The 20,054-nt window shown below is 35.9% G+C and overlaps 1 protein-coding gene across 5 annotated transcripts in view; it reads left to right on the top strand.

The window, feature by feature from the left end:
* Positions 1 to 20,054, top strand: part of TNFRSF19 (TNF receptor superfamily member 19) — a 62,743-nt gene that overhangs the window by 19,043 nt on the left and 23,646 nt on the right. For all 5 annotated transcript variants that reach the window (XM_021286230.2, XM_065050212.1, XM_065050218.1 and 2 more), the window contains 2 exons: positions 6,082 to 6,260; positions 9,632 to 9,717. In XM_021286230.2, coding sequence (XP_021141905.1) covers positions 6,082 to 6,260; positions 9,632 to 9,717 — 265 coding nt within the window. The remainder of the gene's footprint in view (positions 1 to 6,081; positions 6,261 to 9,631; positions 9,718 to 20,054) is intronic.

Here is a 20,054-nt window from a genome sequence, read left to right on the forward strand (position 1 = left end):
CTTTTCCTTTCTGATCCCCTATTGACTGTTCTAACAGCAATGCTGCAGATGTTGCATTGATCGCTTATGTTAATTCTGTTTTTTATAAAGTGCTATTAACATATTGCCTTCATAAGAAAGCCAGCTTTGTTATTATATCAATAACATTGATGGGAAAGGGAGCGAAAGCTGCTTCTCCTGTTGGTTTGCTTCTATTTGTTCATTTAAAAATCTGTGTAGCCTTTTCTTCTCATAAATGTGTATCCTTGCTAATGTTTGTGAAGCCTTTGAACCATTGAAATAGCTTGCTTTTGAGTGTGTGGGATTTTTGTTTGAGGTTGTTTGGTTGTTGTTGGGGTTTTTAATTGTTTTGGTTTTTTTTAAGCAGCACTTGCTTCTGGGTGGGAGACTATTATATCGATTCAGAAGGAAGTATTTGCTTCATGTGGCTCAGCATAATTTCATTTCTCATTCACTTAGAAACAAAGCATCATGTAGTTAAGCAAGTGGTTCAATATCTTTCGTTCTTTATGTGGCTTCAAGGTGCCAGTGCCTGAATGGTCATTCGTGGGTCTTGATAGTTTTTTGTCCCATCTTACCAGTAATGTGTTTCTGTATAAATCAAACCTTATATGTGATTAAAATATATGTATATCACAATTAGTGCAGAAAAAATAAACTGGGATAGCTGGGTTCCAGCCTTTTCCTGAAAATGTTCCTGTATAGAAATAAGAGTCTTTCCAGTCCTTTCACCATAATTTGCTTTCTTAAAAAAAAAAAAAAAATCTATAACCCTCTATAGCTTCCATGTATTTTTTACTTTATTTATGAAAAAGTAATCCATATCTCAGCCTAATCAAGCTTATATTGCAACTTAGAACTTTAACTGCAATTCTAGATTGTTTTGTCAACATATCACATGTGAGGTTGTAGTTCAGAAACATTGAAATGACAGTTTTGTCAATATTAAGTTCTTTCCACATTGCTGAACTTTTAACCTGCATCAGTCCTGTGGTCAGATCTGCAGCTGTGCCTCATAATTAGTTGTATCAGTACAGTAGAGGACAATGGATCACAAAGAAGAAAAAGCAAAGATGGAAGGGAGAGAGTGCCCTAGACCAGCTTTGCCACCATATGCATGATGATAAATACTGTCACCAAGAGAATGCTGCTGTACAGAGGGCCTGTTGGACAGAGGCAGCTTGATGGTTGCTAAGGCAGGGCTACACATCATAGACTGCTTCTTTGCAGCAGGTGTATGGTGAAGGAAAAGGAGACCTGCATCTTGGCTCAGAAAGGAATTGTAAATTAAATAGGAAAGTACTGTTTGAAGCTACTCCTGAATGCAGAACATGAAAGGTGGCTTGCTGTGTCTGACAGGTTGTCCCAGTGATGTTACCAAGAGCAGCTGCTTCCATGTTTAGCAGTCACCCTGTCACTTCTCAAAGCAAGAGAGCTACTGGTGAGGAAACCTGCTGTATCCCACTGTGGGAGAAACTAACACATGTTTCTGGGTCAGTCTCCTGATAGATCTGGCTGACTATTGAATTCTAGATGAGGCTGATCAACAGCCTAAGGTACTTTTGGAAGGTAAAAGTGTGTGCTATTTAACAAGGCCATATACTCAAAGGTATTACGAAAATCTTCATTTCTTGGCACCAGTGTAGCGCTGCAACCTGTTGTGTGACCTGACATCAGTTTGATGTGTCTTAATGATTGGAAGGCTTTTTCTTGAGTACTCAAATGTTCTTGTCACTACCTTGGCATAAGTGGAACTTTGTGCTGTACTCTCTAGGGACTTTGAAGTACTAGAGAGAGTTCAGAGAAGGGCATTAAAGCTGGTGAGGGACCTGGAGCACAAGTCTGATGAGGAGCAGCTGAGGGAACTGGGGCTGTTCAGCCTGGAGAAAAGGAGGCTGAGGGGAGACCTTGTCATTGCCTACAACTACCTGAAAGGAAGTTGTAGCATGGAGGGTGTTGGTCTTGTCTCCCAAGTAGCAAGTGACAGGACATAGGAAATGGCCTCAAGTCACACCAGGGGAGGTTTAGAATGGACATTAGGAAAAAAAATGCTCACGAAAAGGGTTGTCAGGCATCGGAACAGGCTGCCCAGGGAAGTGATGGAGTCACCATCCCTGGAAGTGTTTAAAAGGTGTGTAGATGAGGTTCTTAGGGACATGGTTTAGTGCCAGAGTTAGGTTACGTTATGATTGGACTCAATGATCCTGAGGGTCTTCTATGGCGTACATAGGTTGTAGATAATTGGTGGAACTAGAAACAGATTCTAAAATGTGTGTTCGGATTATGATCTTAATGATGCCTGAAAACATTTTTTTAAAATGAAATTCGAGGTTATTTTAATTGAAATAATGTTTAAAATCTGATTTACTGTTCATTTACTTTCTGCAATGCATTGAACTTTTCAGGAAAAACCATACCGCTTAACTCCATCACCATTTATAGTTTACTATGCTTTTGGTCCTTCTGTTTGGGTCAGTGTTTGGGTAGTATATACTAAAAGAAAGTGTTAACACTGCCAAGGTAATATTTTAAGAGGTGTCTGTATTATTGTATGTTTTTAATATTTTTAGCTTGAAATTAAGTTATGAGTTTAGTTAACTGGTTTGTCACAGATTCCCAGGTGGCATTAGCCAGTCATCTCACTTGATACCTTAATGAAACCTGAACAAAGTTGTTCTGGGGACACATACATTAAAGGTAGTGAGATATCACCACACTGTGATTGTGAAAGCTGTATAAATATCCAGGAAACAAAAGTGCATTTGAATTTTGAGGATTTTTATTTAAATCAATTTTAATGTAGTTTTCTAAATTAGTGTATGGTTTTTCATGACTTCTAATGTGTATCATTTGAAAGAGAATTTTTCATTAGTGTTACCTGGTACCATTGATGGAAGCACTGAAAAGGGGAAGTGAAAAGGGAAGAGTAGATTAAGTGTTCTTCATAGTACGCCTCACAGTAGGAGAAATAGAGTATATTTAACTGTTCTTTTTTTTTTGTGGCACAAAAATATAAAAAAAATATTTTGTGTGATGTTTGGTTGGTTTTGTTTTGTTTGTGTTTGTTTTGTTTTTTTAAAATCCAGCTAATTGAGGTTACAAGTTTTATTTCTCTTTTCTGCAGTCCTGAGGTAAACTGCCACGGATGAGCCCTCTTTTAAAAATATGAGTGGGAGGATCGAAGGGGTGAGGGAGGTTGGGAACTATTCAGATTTCATCAGCCATATGACTTGACAGCTTCGTAAATAGACACTGGTGCACATCGATTCTGCACATGTACTGATACAAACAATCAACTGTTCATCTTTTATCTTTGCTGGGCTGCTAAATTATAAAGTCCAAGATTTCAAAGAATTTGAATCCATCAGCTAAATCATATCCTTCACTTTTGGGAATGTGGTTAATTATGAGTGCAGATGTGTTTGAAGTTCTGCCTGGTTTACAAGCTTAAATATCTATTTGTACCTGCCAGGCAGTTAAGTACCTCAAATATTATGTGAACATAAAAAGCACATACAGAAAGATATAGTTGTTATGGATTATATTTGCAGAATTCCTGGCAAGGACTTAGAAACCATCTTTGAAAATACTGGAGACTGTAAATTCCTTAGGCAGAAAATTTCTTTGTATTGCATCCACCATTTTTATAGCTTTAAAGTAAACCACTCCATGTTACAAAGGACCACTAAGATGTGTCCATACATCCAACTGTAGCAAAGCAGATCTCATAGAGCTAGAAACAACTTACCCAAGCTTTGGTAGTTTGGGTAAGTGAGTTGGAGGCATTTAATTCTAACTTTATTTCCTGATATTTGCTTGGTTTTGATCAGAAACTTCAAAGGAAGTCTGGAAAGGAAAACTTATAATTAAGTTAATTTGAGCCTTATATTTGAAAGTTTACTAGGACTTGGAAGGGACTTATTCCAAGTGATTTATTAAAAGATCCAAATATACATGATTTCAGTGAGCTATGTCATATATCCTATAACACTACTATTTGGATGATCTAAACAGAAAGACTAGGTATTTAGAAAGAATATGTTAAGGAATAATGAGATTCAATGTAAAAGTTTCTTATATTTACAAAGAGCAAAATCTCCTTACAGAATTTAGTCTGGTTCAAGTCCACAGTGGTAGTGATGTAGCTTTGTATACAGGCTTACAATTGCATAAATGAAATGGAGTATAAAATTGGGTGGAGCAAGATATTTTTCGTGACATAAAATTGAACTGCTAGAACCTTCAGTTTTAGTCCCCAGGAGAAAGTAGGATTGAAATAAAATGATAGAAAATGTTCTATGTCTGAAGTAAATAAAAAAACCCGTTTTTATCCCCTTTTGCCTGCCAGCTTTATTAGGGTCAATATCTCACGGGAGGAGTGTGCCGTACAGTATGAAACTGTAGTATGGTGTTTTTTTTGGTTGTTACTAACTGCAGTGATTTGTCTGTCTGCTCCTTAATCGAAATAACAGTCAACAGTAAGAAACTGCATTTCGGCTAAAACACAAAACAAAAACTAAAACTTCTTTTTTAAATTCCTGGGTCTAGAGACTGAGGAAGAGGGCTATTTTTAGTGTCCATTTGTAGCTGCTTTCTTAGAATGGTTCATTTTCTGTGTACTTGAGTGCTTGCTCTTCTTCAGAGAACAATAAAGACATAAAACATAAAGGAAAATTGAAAATTCTTCAAATGTCCAGTAAGATATATTCAAAGTTGTTTATTTTTACTTTATCATTGCAAATTAGAGGCACTATGAAATACATATTGACCAACTCCATCACAGAGCTTGTTCCATAGATGCTTTCTGAGTGCGAAACCTTGGAGAATCCTGAGTGCCTTTCTAAGGTTCAAAGCTTTTTTCATTGCAGCTGATTTGCTTAGGTTGGTGACTCTAGAAAAAATTACTTATATGCATTGAACATGCATATGTTTTGGGAGAAACTGGTGGACACCTTCTCTTAAGTTGCCCCAGCTGAAGATTTCCTATACTTTTCCCACTGGGAAGATGCCCTGTTCTTCCACTGAGACTACGTACTAGAGAAAGAGATTGTGCCTTTCCCACCTACTCCCTTTCCTATTAGCCCTTTCTAGCAATTAGTTGTATTCCTCTTGCTGTTTTGTGGTGTGTCACTAATGCATCAAATCTAACTCCAAAGTACTGGAAAGAAATACAGAATACTCAGATGGGAAAAGGGAAGACCAACTCTTAGTAACTTGGTAACACTAAGAAATAGTGGCATAAAAAGGAAGTAGATTGATAGTTCTTGATAATCAGTTTGTAGAATTCAGTCCCCAAACTACTACATATTGTTGGGTGAAGTGTTTTTCTTTGGAGCCTGTGAGTCCAATTAGGTGTCCTTTTGTAAATAAATGGAAATAACATCTTTAAACAATGAAATTTGAGATAAATAACCAACTATAACAATAGTCCTTGTGTAGTAACGTATCATGTCTCCCTGCGACCCTCAGAGCTATTAAACTTTTCCAACAGTTTGAGGACTGTTAGAACTGGAGAGGATTGAGTTTCTGAAATTCTTAGTGGGTAAGCAATGTTTCATGCCTAGCTGGTGGTCATTAACCAGCTCTGTTTTATTTGGTAACAGAAATTCCAAGCCTTTGAAGATCACTGCACTCTCTTTGGCAATTAACTTTGTTCACCTTAGCTATGAACCTTAATATCAAAGTGCTTCTTTGCTGTTTTTGTAACTGAGTAAGTGTCTTTATACTTCACTTGTCCCAGTTTCTGCACTTTCACATGACTGACCTAATTAAAAAACAGACAGCTCAATAATTCTGCCATAAGCTAGTAATAATGAAACTGTGGGAGTCCTTGAAGCCCTTTATCATTCAAATACGCAGTGGTTTCATGAATAAAGTGGATGACTAAGTATTACTTATAGAAGTAAGGGAGATTATTAGCAGTGGAAGACACATTTGAACTTGCTGAAAGGATGGCTTTTGTCTCTAGAAAGACCTACTCTCGGCAATAATTACACTAGGTCTTAATTTTATCCCAGCGTTCTCTTCTTGTTCACGCTTTCAGTGACTGAATAGCTTGCTATTGCTTGTTAATCTCTACAGGAATGCGGCTTTGGATATGGGGAGGATGCACAGTGCATGACATGCAGACCAAACAGATTCAAGGAAGACTGGGGCTTTCAGAAGTGCAAGCCTTGTCTGGATTGTGCATTAGTTAACCGGTTTCAGAAGGCCAACTGTTCTGCCACCAGCAATGCATTATGTGGAGACTGTTTACCAGGGTAAGTCGATTTCTGAAGATGAGATTTGAACAAATTCAGAACTAATTTGCACTGACGTTTTCTTGTTTGTGTTTTACAGATGTTTGTATCCTTTAAGTATGTATGAAGGTCCTAGATTCTAACCTTGACCTTGCCAACATTTTACTGTATGATCTGAGCACTTAATTTCAGAATTGCAGTCTTAATTATCTCATCTATAAAAAGGATTTGATAGTTACCTATGAGAGTATTGCCTATACAGTACCTGAGCAAAATACTTCAAAATATTGAGTGTTACTGGTGCCTTACTTAATTGTTATGATGAAATAAACATTTGGAAATACACAGAGTTACCTTCTTGAAGACTGATCACGTTATTTGCTTGCTTTTTTCCCCCTTGTTAGGTCAATGCCTAGTAATTTTCAGACACGTATATTTTTAGGTCAAAAGTAGTGGCTGTGATCTATGCTCCTGAATTTCCTTCACCATGTTGGTTAGTTCGTAGAACATGATCCTGGCTGAAAAATCATAAATGGATCTGAAAGAATTGTTTCGGAACAAATTATAACACTGTAGAGATTTCCTGAAACTTCTGTTGTAAATCAAAACCTGTGCTTAGTTTGTCGTCCAGTCACATCTCTGTTGGTAATCTTCTCTGTTTGTAGTATTAAGAGTTAAGAGTTAAGATCTCTAAAACACTATTCTTTACATTGTGGCCAAGTTCTGCTATTACAAATACCTGCCCATGAATTTGTTAAAAGGCATTTCTGATACTTTTTTTGAACAATGGATTGGTAGTTTAATTAATGAGGACTGATTTGCAATTTTAACAGCCTTTGTATTTTCACAGTATATGTTTCAGAGATGCTTAAAGGTTCACACATTTGTTTCCTGTATATATCTCAGCCAGTATATTTTATTTATGTGTATATTTTTAATGCCAGCTATCAAATCCCTGAACACTGAAGCTCCTACAGTTATTCCTCTTCAGCCAGAAGTGAGGTCTTTTCATTTAAAAACACTTTGTAAAGCTTTGGTAACTAACATTAGTTTAAGTTACAGTATAAGAAGGTGCAGCCCCAGTCATTAGATATTACTCACAACCACTTTAGATACTATCTACAGCCAGATGATGGATTGAGTTATGCTCTTATTTCATATTCTATGTATATATGTGTATATATACGCGCGCACACACACACACATATATATATATATTAGGGCTTATTTGGCTATCAGCAGGAAGAAAATTTTCTTCTCACAGTGTAGACAATATAAACTAAACTTGGGAAGATTAGAGAAGAACAAAAAAGAACCCAGATTAAAACATGAATTAAGGGTCAATCTAAACTGGGCACGCTTCTCAGTATTATGGTCTAGAATGCATTCTAGATACGTGTGTTGAGTACATGTTAAAATGAGAGCTGTTTCCACAACCTGTTTTTACTGGCAGCAAGGTTGGAAATACGAGGACAGAGAGAGTCGTGTAGGGGAGTCACGGGTCACTGTTTTGGGGAACAGAACTTTAGAACACACCACCACTCATACCTGTCCATCAGTTTAGATGCTGCCTACGTGAATGGAGGATATATTAATAGGTAGCCAAATCAAATGGTTTAGCTAATGTTTTACCTCTCAGCAATCATATTTATTTCTGTTTTGGATGGATTTGCAACATGCCATTTGCTATTATTCAGCTTCAAAACACTGCAGTGAGCATGTCAGCCAAAACAAAATGTTAACACATTACATTCAGAGTAAATTACCACAGTGGCCCCTTTCAGTCTTACAGCCTATGAATAGTTTCTGTTCACATTGTTAAAACATGAGTTTCTTGAGCAATTGGAAAGCTCTTTGCTTTACCTGATACAGCCTTCATACTTCAATGGCATTTGCAGTGTTAGTTATTTAACATCAGTAGAATTAGTACCTTTTATTTAATGTGCCGCTACAGCTACAGAAAACAATTCATGTACTCAGCTTGAACAGACCATAGCTATTGATTCTAGCTTAGTACTAATGATGGGTTGAAAGACAGACAGATCTACTCAATTACGGAGATGTTGTAGATGAGTTCTTCAGAGGATGTCATACTCTCATACAAATTTAAATATAAAATTTAAACTTATTTTAAATATAGAAAAGTTCTGGGTTTTTGTTTGGTGCGCTTCTGTTCCCTGGTTTAGGAATGTAGGCTTTTGCCTGTTACTGTAGTCATTAAGCTCTTCAAACATAAACTCAACAGTAAAGTTCTTGAAGGGTCTTTAGAATAAAATGTCTCCTTTTTTACTGCAGCAGATTTCCAGAGTATGACAGTAGTTTTTTTGGTTTGTTTTTTGTTTTTTTTTTAATGTTTTTGCATTTATTTCTTTAGGAATGGGTAGCTGGCTAGTTAGTTTGTTTTAGTTGCTTTAGAGTTTTATTTTATTGTTCACCTGTTACTGCTTGTGGCCTCCCATTGCTATTACTTATCTAAACCATCTGACTGATACTTCTGTTTGCAATATCCATTTTTTCATACCTCAGAATGCTCGCTATCTAGAACTAAGTAAGAATGCGAAAATGAAGTGGAGAATTGGATAGTGTACATGGGGACACATATAGTCACTTGGTTAATTTGCATTTGCAGTCCATGCGTGTTGTGATTTTGGTTGGTGGTGAAGATCTTCCTGGAGGAGAAGGAAGAGTCAGAGAGGGATTGTTGGTTTGCTAAAATATAGTTCTGAAAAGCAATTTTTATTGTATTGCTCTTCTACATAGCAATCAGAATAATCTTGTTTTCTGAAGATTTTATCACACAGCATGTTAAAACTTTTTTGAAGGGGGGATTCCCTTCTGTACAAGTACATAAATGAACCAATTTCTGAGTGATTTTTCCTTCTCTGAGCTAGAGGATACCTTAGAGATTTTCATTAGAAAACATTGACTACTGGCCCATTACATACTGTTATTGGTGGTAATTACTTTGTAATATCTTGTTTCTTTTAGGAGAGTTCTATTGGTTCACTTTTATTTTTTTAAATGTGTAAATAAGCTTACATAATATAAGTTCATCATACTTGTCTTATATGTTGTGATCTGTGTGGAAAATGGGATATTGATTTCTGTCTGAAATCTCCAGAATTATGTGAATCCAAGATTATAGTGGCTGTGCATTTGGACTAACAGATTTAGAATTTTTCCTCAGTTTACTTTAGATCTACTGCTGTACTATTCATATCTACTGTACTCTTGTTTGCTTTTATCTTCTTCTATTTCCTGATAGTTTGCATTGGTATGCAGATTGACAAAAGTTTGCAGTCAGAGTATTTTGTTAAAATACCTGATTCATTTTGTGAGCAGAAATAACTGTTTTTTAATTACTGGGTTTTTTTCATTCTTTTTTCTTCCAGATTTTATAGGAAGACTAAGCTTGGAGGCTTTCAAGACATGGAGTGTGTTCCTTGTGGTGATCCTCCTCCTCCCTATGAACCTCACTGTAAGTGCTCTTTTCCTCCTGCTGTAGTGGGATTAACATTTTTGCTTTAGAATGTTTTCTCTTTTAGCTTGAAAGCTTGGCCAAAAATGACAGTCACAGTTGTGAAGAATGCTTTTAAAGGCTCATTTTCTTTTAAAGGCTCATTTTCTTTTAAAGGCTCATGTTCTTTTAAAGGCTCATGTTCTTTTGAGTGAATGATTTTATTAATACATTTCAGCAGGTCCAGCACCATAATTGCAGAGTTCCCTCATATGACCAGTCACTTGAGGATAAACATTTCTGTCATACCACATGATTAGGGAGCCTTGAGTCCACTACTGATTTTGTGCTATTAATTTTAATTTCTGTTTTGTGTTAATGCCAAAAGAAAGGCAGTCTTCCTAGACCTTCTGCCTACTACCAGGTAGGCCTCAGTGAGTATGAATTTGTCCTGATAACCAAAAGGTGTGACTTGTTGATACCTTTAAAAATAACTTTTGTACTAAGGCTACAGCAAGGGAGAATGATATAGGTAAATATCTTTATACTACCATATACCTTAAAAAGAAAATGAGTAATCAGTTTTTCTCTTTGTTTTTCGCCAATGGGAAGATTATAATCTCTTTAACAAGATAGGATCTGTTTTCTGCAACACAAGCCTTTTTACTACTTCTTCCAAGACGCAAGTTTTAATTCAAAAACAGGAGTGAATTATTCTTGTTGCATTTATTGAAGTTGACTTTATAATATTAAAAATATAATTGATTCAACATAACCTTGTGGAAAACCTTGGGTACTTGTTTGTTTCTGTAATTTGAAGTTACATTTTGGCAATGTTTTCCCCTATTCCAAACAGAAACAATTATTTACAGAAAGAATGAATTGTCAAGTTCCTGAATGCTTCATGCTACTTTAATAAGAATACACTGTTTCTTATAAACATTTTTCCTTCTTTAATTGTGCTAAATTAAAATGTAGCAAAGTATATGCTATTGTGCATTAAAATCGTACTTTTACATGGTTTTATATTGTACTGAATTACATAACAATTCTTCAGCGTTTCATGTATTGCTTAGACAGTTGTTTGTCAACTGAGCCAGCCTTCCTTGTTTTGTTTCCATTGTAGTTTTAGTGCCTTTGCGGGAATAAACTTATGAAATCTCCTTTCTATGTACAACATAAGCTTAGAAAGTAAACTCTTCAACTATTTCTGTAGTGTAGACAATATAATATCTTAAAAGTATTTAGAGAAAGTATGTTCTTCATAGACAGTCCTATGGGGTTTGATACCAAGAATAAAAAGTTGATCATACTGAATCAAATCACTTTAGATTCGATGAGCTGCAGAAGGTATTTCTAGACAGAGTTTGAACCCAACAGGCAATTTCATATGTACATTTTTTTTAGTCTCCCTAATTGACTGAATTAGGTATTATCGCCTTCACTATAATTCTATAATTCATTTTATGCAGTTTTTCCTCTTTTCTTTTTTGTTCTCTTCTTCTAAGAAAGCATGTTATTCAAACATGAATTCTGCTTTCTGGTGCAATAGAAGACAGGAAAGAAGAAGAAATTACCTTTGTTATCTTTCTACTTTGACTGTAGCTAGTGACTCATAGGCATATTTCTGTCTTTTCCAAAGTCACAAGTTTTGATTTTTAAAAGACAGAGAAATAATGGTTACAAAGTCTTTTGAAATAACTCAGAATTGTTTATTTTATAGTGATTTGGCTTCTGTAACTGAGCCTAAGCTTGGACCCTAAATTGAACTATTAGGAAGCTACTACTAATTTTAAGTGGGCAACAGACAACTTCATGGAGAAGAGCATTTTCTCTGGCACAAACTGCAATGGTAAATCCAAATTAGAGACTTTTTTTTGTTCCCTAATCTCATGGTTGTGACAAAGCCTTTGGCTAGATAACAGAAGAGTTGACAATTGCTTGTTTTTCATATTTACGGTGTCAATTTGTGACAATTGGCAGGTATTTCCAGTTTTTACAGAAGCAATAATAAAAAGTTTGAAATCATTAAAATGTTCTTTATTTACATACTAATGAGCCATTAAAATCTTAAATAATGGAAATCCTACCATGAAGTATGGTTATTCTATCTCACTGTGGTTTTCAGAAGGCTTTTGTTTGGAATTTGTATATTGGTTCTTCAGGTCCCTAACATAAGCTGTCTCAGTTTAAGCAAGTGTACATGCCTTCCTCAGAGCAGCCTAGGAAGCTATTCCTACAGTAGTGGGTAAATGAACTGAAATTGGTTTGAATTTTACTCAACATCAAATAGGTGAAAATATCTCAGTTTTAAGACTAAGTCAAAAACATGATTCTACAATTAAGTATAAATAATGGTGTGTGAAAGCAAGCTTTTTCCACCTAATGCTGAACATGTTTACTGTTTATTTCAATAATGAATATATTTTGATACTTAAGATGGTTAAGACTGCATTACTTGAAGTCCAAAGGAGACAAGCCATTCAGTTTATGGGGCAAGTTCTCAGTGATCAGAGGACTAAGTCTTCTTTCTCTGCCTTTCATATTCTTCTTTCCGCTGTGAAACTGAAAGTCAAATATTAGTGCAGCTATCTCTTAAATTACAGATGAAAATGAAAAGCTTAAATGTCTTATTTCAATGAATCAGTTGTCCTATGAGGTGTGTGGTGATCTTTTGTTTGCTTAAGAATATTACCATAAGGGTACAGAGGCTCACAGCCCCCTGCCTGGACAAAAGGTTCAATTTAAAGCTGAGACATGGATGAATTTCTTTTAGCACTAATAGCAGTTGATTATTACCCAGTTAGCTATAAATCTAAATACCTTCTTTTATCTTCTTCCTTTCTGTAGACATTTTAAACCAGATCTGGTTTAAATATTTACTCATGAAAAAATGAGTTTGTGAATTGCTAGAGGCAAAGTTGAAAGGATTCTATAATGAGCAGGTAAAGAGAGCATTAGAGGCCAGGAGAATTTCAATCACCTTTGTGTAAACTTTAAAAGGGACACCGTGACTTATGTGTGGTTTTAGGATGTCAGAAAATTAAATACACAACAATATAGTTATATTTTAATTTGCTTAGTTCAGGTAAATAAACTATAAATACCAATCCTATATATAGGATCAGCATCTAAACATCAGATTAGAAATGAAAGCATGATTTTAAAATTACTATTTACATTCGCTTTCTAAACTGAAGACATTTTTTTTCTCAACTGAATGACAGAAAAGGAGTCTTGAACTAGGAACTAAAGTGAAAACTCTATTGATCAAAAATGTAATTTCTGAAATGAAAAGCAGCACAGACTGTCTTAAACTGGTAACTGTTCAGTAGAGAAAAAGTGATGTATGTACCACTTAATGATTCGTTTTTTTCAGCACCAATTTAGGCTTGTGAGTTCACTCTCCTGTCTTCTCAGGCCAGTGTTGGGCTGCTACGATGGTTTTGCTTAAACTGTTAATAAAACTCTTCAGTAAGTGAGATTGTGACTCTATCCATGATCTAAAAAGAATTAAAATAACTCAATTCTTAAGGTTATTTTTAAGTCTAATGAGTTTGTGGCACAAGTGAAGGAGGGTAGTGCGAAAGGCTGTGGTAAGGAGCAGAAGATTTTCCAAAGATATCGTTGACTTCTTTGAGCAAGCATTATGTTTTCAGCTAGTCTGTCCTAGCATATAAACAAAAAACTTTAGAAACCATACTCGTTACCTTCTTTTAGTCATATGAACATGACATGAAAATTAAAGCAACAGAATTATTTTATCTGCTTGGCTATGTCAGCTATTCCTACAAGTGATTCCTGTTGTATTGTTCAGTTCAAAATGCAAAACACTATCAGAGTCACCAGAACCCTTTAGCCTCTGGACAGGCTTTCTACTAAGCAGAAGAGCCTGTGACATTGAACTTTTTCAAGCTCTATTAAAAAAATAGTCCCTAGTACTTTCACATTACTGTGTTTTGGGTTTTTTTTTTTTCTAGATCAGTCTAGATCTAGTGGTGTTCTCCTGTTATGTGCAAATTCAGTCTAGAATTTGGATGTACAAGCAGTTAAATTAGAATAAATTGTGGGAGTCAAGGAAGAGATGAAATAAACACCTGGACACCTAGAGCATTTTATAGCCAAACCACCACAAAAGGAACAGCCTTGCCCTTTTTTTTTTTTAAATTATCTGCACTATTATATTTAAAAAACAAACAAACAACATAATGGCACAGTATGTCCAGCCAAACTCACTTTTCCTTCTTCAGGGTTACTTCTGCTTGTTTTCATGACATAAAGCAAGAAGCATGGGAAGATGGGGAGGGGGGACAGTACAGGGGCAAGACACCATTCTGCATGGAGCTTGGGAAACTGGCCTCTACATGTTCCAGGAAATAAATGCATTCTTTGCTTCAATGAAGCAGAAATGTTTTGTTAAATAAGTCACAGCAGTGGAAATATCTATGGTTTGATTGTAACATCATGTGCCTTTTAAATAAACTCTCACTCAGTTCTAAAATTGCTGCTTTTTGCCATGAGCCATGTTTTGAGATATTGATTTCAGTGATAGTGGTTTCAAATATAAAGAAGATCTCAAATTAGAAAATAAGCAGTTTTTACTTACATGAGGAATAAAAGTGAAGAGGACAGCTTGTTGGGACAAAATACATATATCAGATCATAGTGAAAACATTACACTTTTGTGTGAGACATCCATATCTTATCTGCCTTAAATTTTGTTTCTTTAAGGAACTTCTGCAACATTTTGACTACCTCCAATAAGACTGATTGCAAAGCTCCCCTTATCCCCTTACAGTTTTCTTCTGTACATTTTTAAAAATTAGTTTGCTTCTGTATGTTTACAGAATTGTTTTTCTGAGAATTAAATGTGAGTGTCCTAAACTGCACCTGAGTCTCACTCTTTAAATCTACAAGGTATGATGTTTCCCTAATGAAAGGTGCTATGTAAGGGACAAAATTTGATGTTATTTCCTTCTTCCTGATATTAAAAGTGGCTAGTATAGTAAAAGTAAGATTTGGAATAAATTTACTTATTTACATTTACAAGATTAGGATCTGTGATTTTGTAAACTTTCGTGTGAGTGTAATGGGTATTTGGAGTATGCAACGACTAAACTTCAGAGCAAAGATGATAAAAAGCTAGAAATTACCATCTGCAGGGAAATATTGTAGGGTGCTAAAATACATGATTAAAATTAAGGGAGGGGCTGGAAGCTTGCTAGCTACATATGTATCCTATAAAATACGTTCACTAATGGTAAAAGAAGAAAATTTCTACTGTCTCAGCTTTGCTGTATTTTTTACATTATTTCACTAAACATAAAAATAGCATTTTAACTTGAGAGTAATTTTTGGATTACATTCAATTCCACAATAGTTCCTCTGTTTACATAGTGGAACTTTAATTTACTTGTATCACTTTCTTCTTTCTGTTTATAGAATTTTGTTATTTGAAAGCTGTCAGACTCCAGATAATGTTTTTCCAGTTATTAAGTTTTTCTGTAATTTTTATTTGGTTGCTTTATACAGTAAACTTTGTATTACTAATGCAAAGCAGCCTTTGAAGATAGGCTGCTCATGTTAATATGAAGCAACTGGCAGCTGGAAGTATATAACAAGTGAAATAATTCTTAATTATTTGCTTCTAACATGTATGCCCATCTTATTTCAGTATTTTTTTCATAATCTTTCATAATCCTCTTTGCCATGTTGGACACTGTGATAGAAAGCATCTGGAATATTGTATAAACCTTTCATGAAATTCATCAGGAGTGACAGCTAATTTAAGTAGAGCTAATAGAATCACTAGCTTATAAATATCAGTACTATTTTATTACAGAGACATTAGCTTGCCATTATCTCATAACTGAAGTGTATGTTTCTGTAAAGATGTAATAAGTCAGTCTGATATTTTCCATATGTGGCCTGATGGTAGAGTAGCTTATCTTCAGGAAGTCTAAAACAAATTTGACTAGGTGTTTCAGAGAGATGAGAATTGCTATTCGTGTCTTATAAAGCTTTATTGCAATTCCATTTCTCTCACTCAACATAGATCAAAGAGTTAACCTAGAAAATCTAAATGTTTTCAATTCCTTCTCCTTTGTAATTGTGATGCTTCTGACCCATTGGGGAAAGATTCATGTATGACTTGGAGTGAAACAACTCCTTTTCTTCATGTTCTGAATTGGCTGGGCTCCTTTCTTAAAACAAAAAGTTGCAAACAAGAAGAGGGCAGATTTTTCCTTCTTTTACTCACAGAGATGTTACCACTAAAATCAGTTATGGTAGTTCTGAAACATTACTCAACAGAGAGGAAATTTAGATTCATTGCATAATTTAATTATGTTCCAAACCTTTTACTTGCCTAGATCAGAGAATAACCTTTTTTTGCATACACATTTCCAGCTTTCTTTCACTAAGTCCTGTTGTCTGTACTTCTCATTTCTGTGCTTATATCTGGAGAAGTACTTCATTATGTAGCTACTTATCGCTAAATATATATTACAGTCAGTAGGCAGAACTGGTTGTAGTTGTTTCCCTCATTTCTATCCACTATCCACCCTACTCCTTGCCCAAGAAAGGCAAACAAACAAAAAGGTGTGGGGGGGAGGGAGAAACACATAGGGAAAAAAACATGAACCTTCCGTAGAACAAAGTTTAGCTTAAAACTGCCGAAATGAAATTACATTTTTTAAAACATTCAAGAAAGCATCCCATGTTTCTTTGCAAAGTGATATCAGCCTGGATTCCTGGGTTCCTGTGACAGGTTATTTAGGAAGCCCTGACAAGGAGCTGGTACTCCCAACTCCAACAGAATCTGTGTGTAGCCAACCAGACACTTTACCAAGGAATCAAGGCAAAGCACCCAGGGCTTTCAGTCAGTCTAAACTGGTAGACTTTTGCCCACTTTCTTGCACTACCCTTACATGTTTTGTTCCATGTGGCTTACTTTTTAATTTTTTTGTATTATAAAGATTTTCAGCCATCTGTAGTATAACTTAGGACTGCAAAAGTGTGTGAGGGCTGTTCTGATGAATGGATTTACTAGTAACTTCTGCAGAATGGAAGTACTCAGGAGAGCATGTCTGCTCTGTTACGAAAGATTTATCACTTGAGTACAGTAAACGATAGTAACCTGAACAACATCAGCAATTCTAATGAGCGGTTTGAACTTCCTGATCTTCCTGCTATCTCATCTAAGTTAGATTTCTTTGCACATCAAAATTTTATTTCACCAAGTGAATTTCAAGTAAGTCAGCTCAAGCTACATACTAAAAGAACTGGGCGAGTAGCAAATGCTTTAGAAATATGCTTAATACAGGCAGCATTGTCATTGTCAGGTTTTTAGAAGTACTTAAGTCTTAAATATCCAAATAGGCCTAGGATCCTGACTCCAAAACTGCATCACTGTTCTCTTGAACAGCTACCCAACTGGGCAACTGCTTAAAAGTCCAAGGGACTATGACCTTCAGGAGTATTTCACTGACTCTGGGTTCAATGGGCTTGCACACATTGCAGGTTTGCATTAGGCCAAAAAGGTGGTGGTTCACTTGCTTTCCCCCAGCTGCCATGGAAAGGAAATGCATATGCCTGGACTGGGCAGGGTGCTTTCAGTAGATGTCTAGTTGGAGAAGACAGGCCTAAGTCTGTGTCATAGTTAATCCAAGAAGTAATGGCACTGGAGTTTAAGGAGGCACCTTCAAAGTTCTCTGTGCTCTTCGGTGATGATCCCAAAACATTTGCAACACTCAGCAGCTGTGTGCCCATCTGGCACTGAAGCCATTGGGATCTACAGGCTAATCAGTCTGTCACCCATCTGGACAATCTGTTTCATGGTGTCTTCTGACGCCGAAATGATCAGATCAGGATATTGTCTGGGATTCCTTTTCTTGATAACTTCTTTGAGTCCAGAATTATTTCCTTATCATGGTGACTAATTGTGTGTTGACTTCTTCTACTTACTCTTTGACTCTTACATCATGAGTAGGTTCCCAGCATTGTTTACACAGCCTAAATGATACAGTGCTTAGTAATGCAGGGCCTGTGTCTGTTTTGTGATTCTAGTGTTGTGGTTTAACTCCAGCTGGCAACTAAGCCCCATGCAGCTGCTCGCTAACTCCCCACCACTGGAATGGGGGAGAAAATCAGAAGACTAAAAATGAGAAAAATCATGGATTGAAGTAAAGGGAGTTTAATAGATAAAGCAAAAGCTGCAGACACAAGCAAAGAAAAACAAGGAATTCATTCACTACGTCCCATCAGCAGGCAGGTGTTCACTCATCTCAAGGAAAGCAATACTTCATCACAAGTAACAGTTACTTCGGAAGACAAACACCATCACTCTGAATGTCCCCCGCTTTCGTCTTCTTTCCCTGGTTTTATATGCTGAACATGACATCATATGGTGTGGAATATCCCTCTGGTCAGTTGGGGTCAGCTGTCCCAGCTGTGTCCCCTCCCAGATTCTTGTGCACCCCCAGCCCACTTGCTGGTGGGTGTGAGAAGCAGAAAAGCAGAAAAGACTTTGACTCTGTGTACGCGCTGTTCAGCAGTGACTAAAATGTCCCTGGGTTATCGACACTGTTTTCAGCACAAATCCTAAATAGAATCCCATACGAGGTACTATGAAGAAAATTAACTCTGTCCCAGCCAAAATCAGCATACCTATTTCCATGCCTTACCAAATTAATAAGTCTGAATACAGATCAGTTCTTCTAAGATACCTCCTTAAGATAATTACATAGTTCATAATGTCTGACTGCATTCTGACTGCAACCACAGGTGATGGTTAAAAATAAATTCCAATTTAATACTTATAGCTTTTCAAAAAGAGGAGAAAACCCTATCTGCTGTCTTTGCTGTTTGGGTATGCTGATGAAAATATACCAGTAAGACTGTTCTTTTATGAGATGGAAATTTGTTCAAATAGTTAAGAATTTGTGTTTTTGAAGTAAAGCTTAATCTGTAAATTAGTGAATTTCCATTTAAATGATTATCTGACTAATCAACCAATCTTTCCTTCCTACTTCCTGCCTTATATGTTTGTGTGAAGTACAAGTGACTAGGTCAGCCTTTCTGTTTCAATTATTCTGCTCTTTACTCTCAAGTTATGGGTAGTCTTCTGTTTTGCTTCTTGCTACCTTCGTATTACTAGATGTGTTAAGATTGGCCAGAAAATTGTAGAGGAGGTCTGCTGATAACATCCAATGGACATTAAAAAGCTGAATATAGCTTTGTAAAATCTCTGCAAAATTTATCAAAAAATGAATGCATATCAAAAAAAGGAAGAAAAACAGAAAAAAGCAAAAGTTTTACTTGCAATTTTTTTTCCTCCTTCTTTTCTTCCTTCTAATAAAATTATGATCAACAGGAAGGAAAGTATGCAACAGTTTTCAAGGAACTGGTTTATGAGTAATGGGATAAAATTTGGTAATTGTAAATTCAAGTAGAGCATCAAGCAGAGCATCAGGAATACATTCTAAAATATGATTTATTGATCTGCTTAATGCATTATAATATGTAATCCTAGACACCAGGTAATGAATATGCACAAAAGAATCACTAAAAGACATTTCTGCTTTATTAACTGGTGTGTAATGAAAATATTTTCTGAGCAGTTTTAAAAAACACAGAATGTCCTTGACATACAAATAAATTTTTCTGTGGCATGTGCAAGATTAAGGTGTGATTCACCAACATAAACATTGCAGTAGCAGTGCAAAGCAAAAAACATTTTGGATTTGATGCATACTTCTTGGGAGTATTTCTTTCTGGAGGTTCTACAGAAGGATGCACTTTGACTTCCCCTTTTCATTGTGTCATTTTTCAAGGAAATTGTTAAACCTTTCCTTTTATCATATATGATAATTATAGTATGTGACTTTTCTTCCAGCAAAATGTGGTTTGTTAGACTGATTTCACACATGGTGGATTGTGGAAGTTTCACAGTGAAGTTTTATGTATGCAAAATCTGTCTGATTGAGGTGATAGTTGATGGAAGGCCAAACTGATACACAGGCAGCGAAAACCATCCATCTTTCAGTACACAGACAATATCGTAACCTCACTCTGTCCTGGCAAAAGTGAAGGCTAGGCTTTTTATGTGGCTGTGAAAATAATACTTCCTCCTTAGATCTGAGGACGGTCATATATACACATTTTATGAAAATACTGTTGATGCTAGGAAGTGATAAATAAGGAGGCAGAATACTTATTTTATCTTAACATGCCAATTAAGACATTTGTACCTCATTATGTATCTACAGTTTACCATCTCTCTGAGACTAGAGATCAGTGATGATCACTACTTCTGTTGCTAGCTGAAGAATGAAGGAATGTTGTAGCTCTTGCAACAA

This window comes from Columba livia, chromosome 1, assembly GCF_036013475.1.
Source record: "Columba livia isolate bColLiv1 breed racing homer chromosome 1, bColLiv1.pat.W.v2, whole genome shotgun sequence".
NCBI lineage: Eukaryota > Metazoa > Chordata > Aves > Columbiformes > Columbidae > Columba > Columba livia.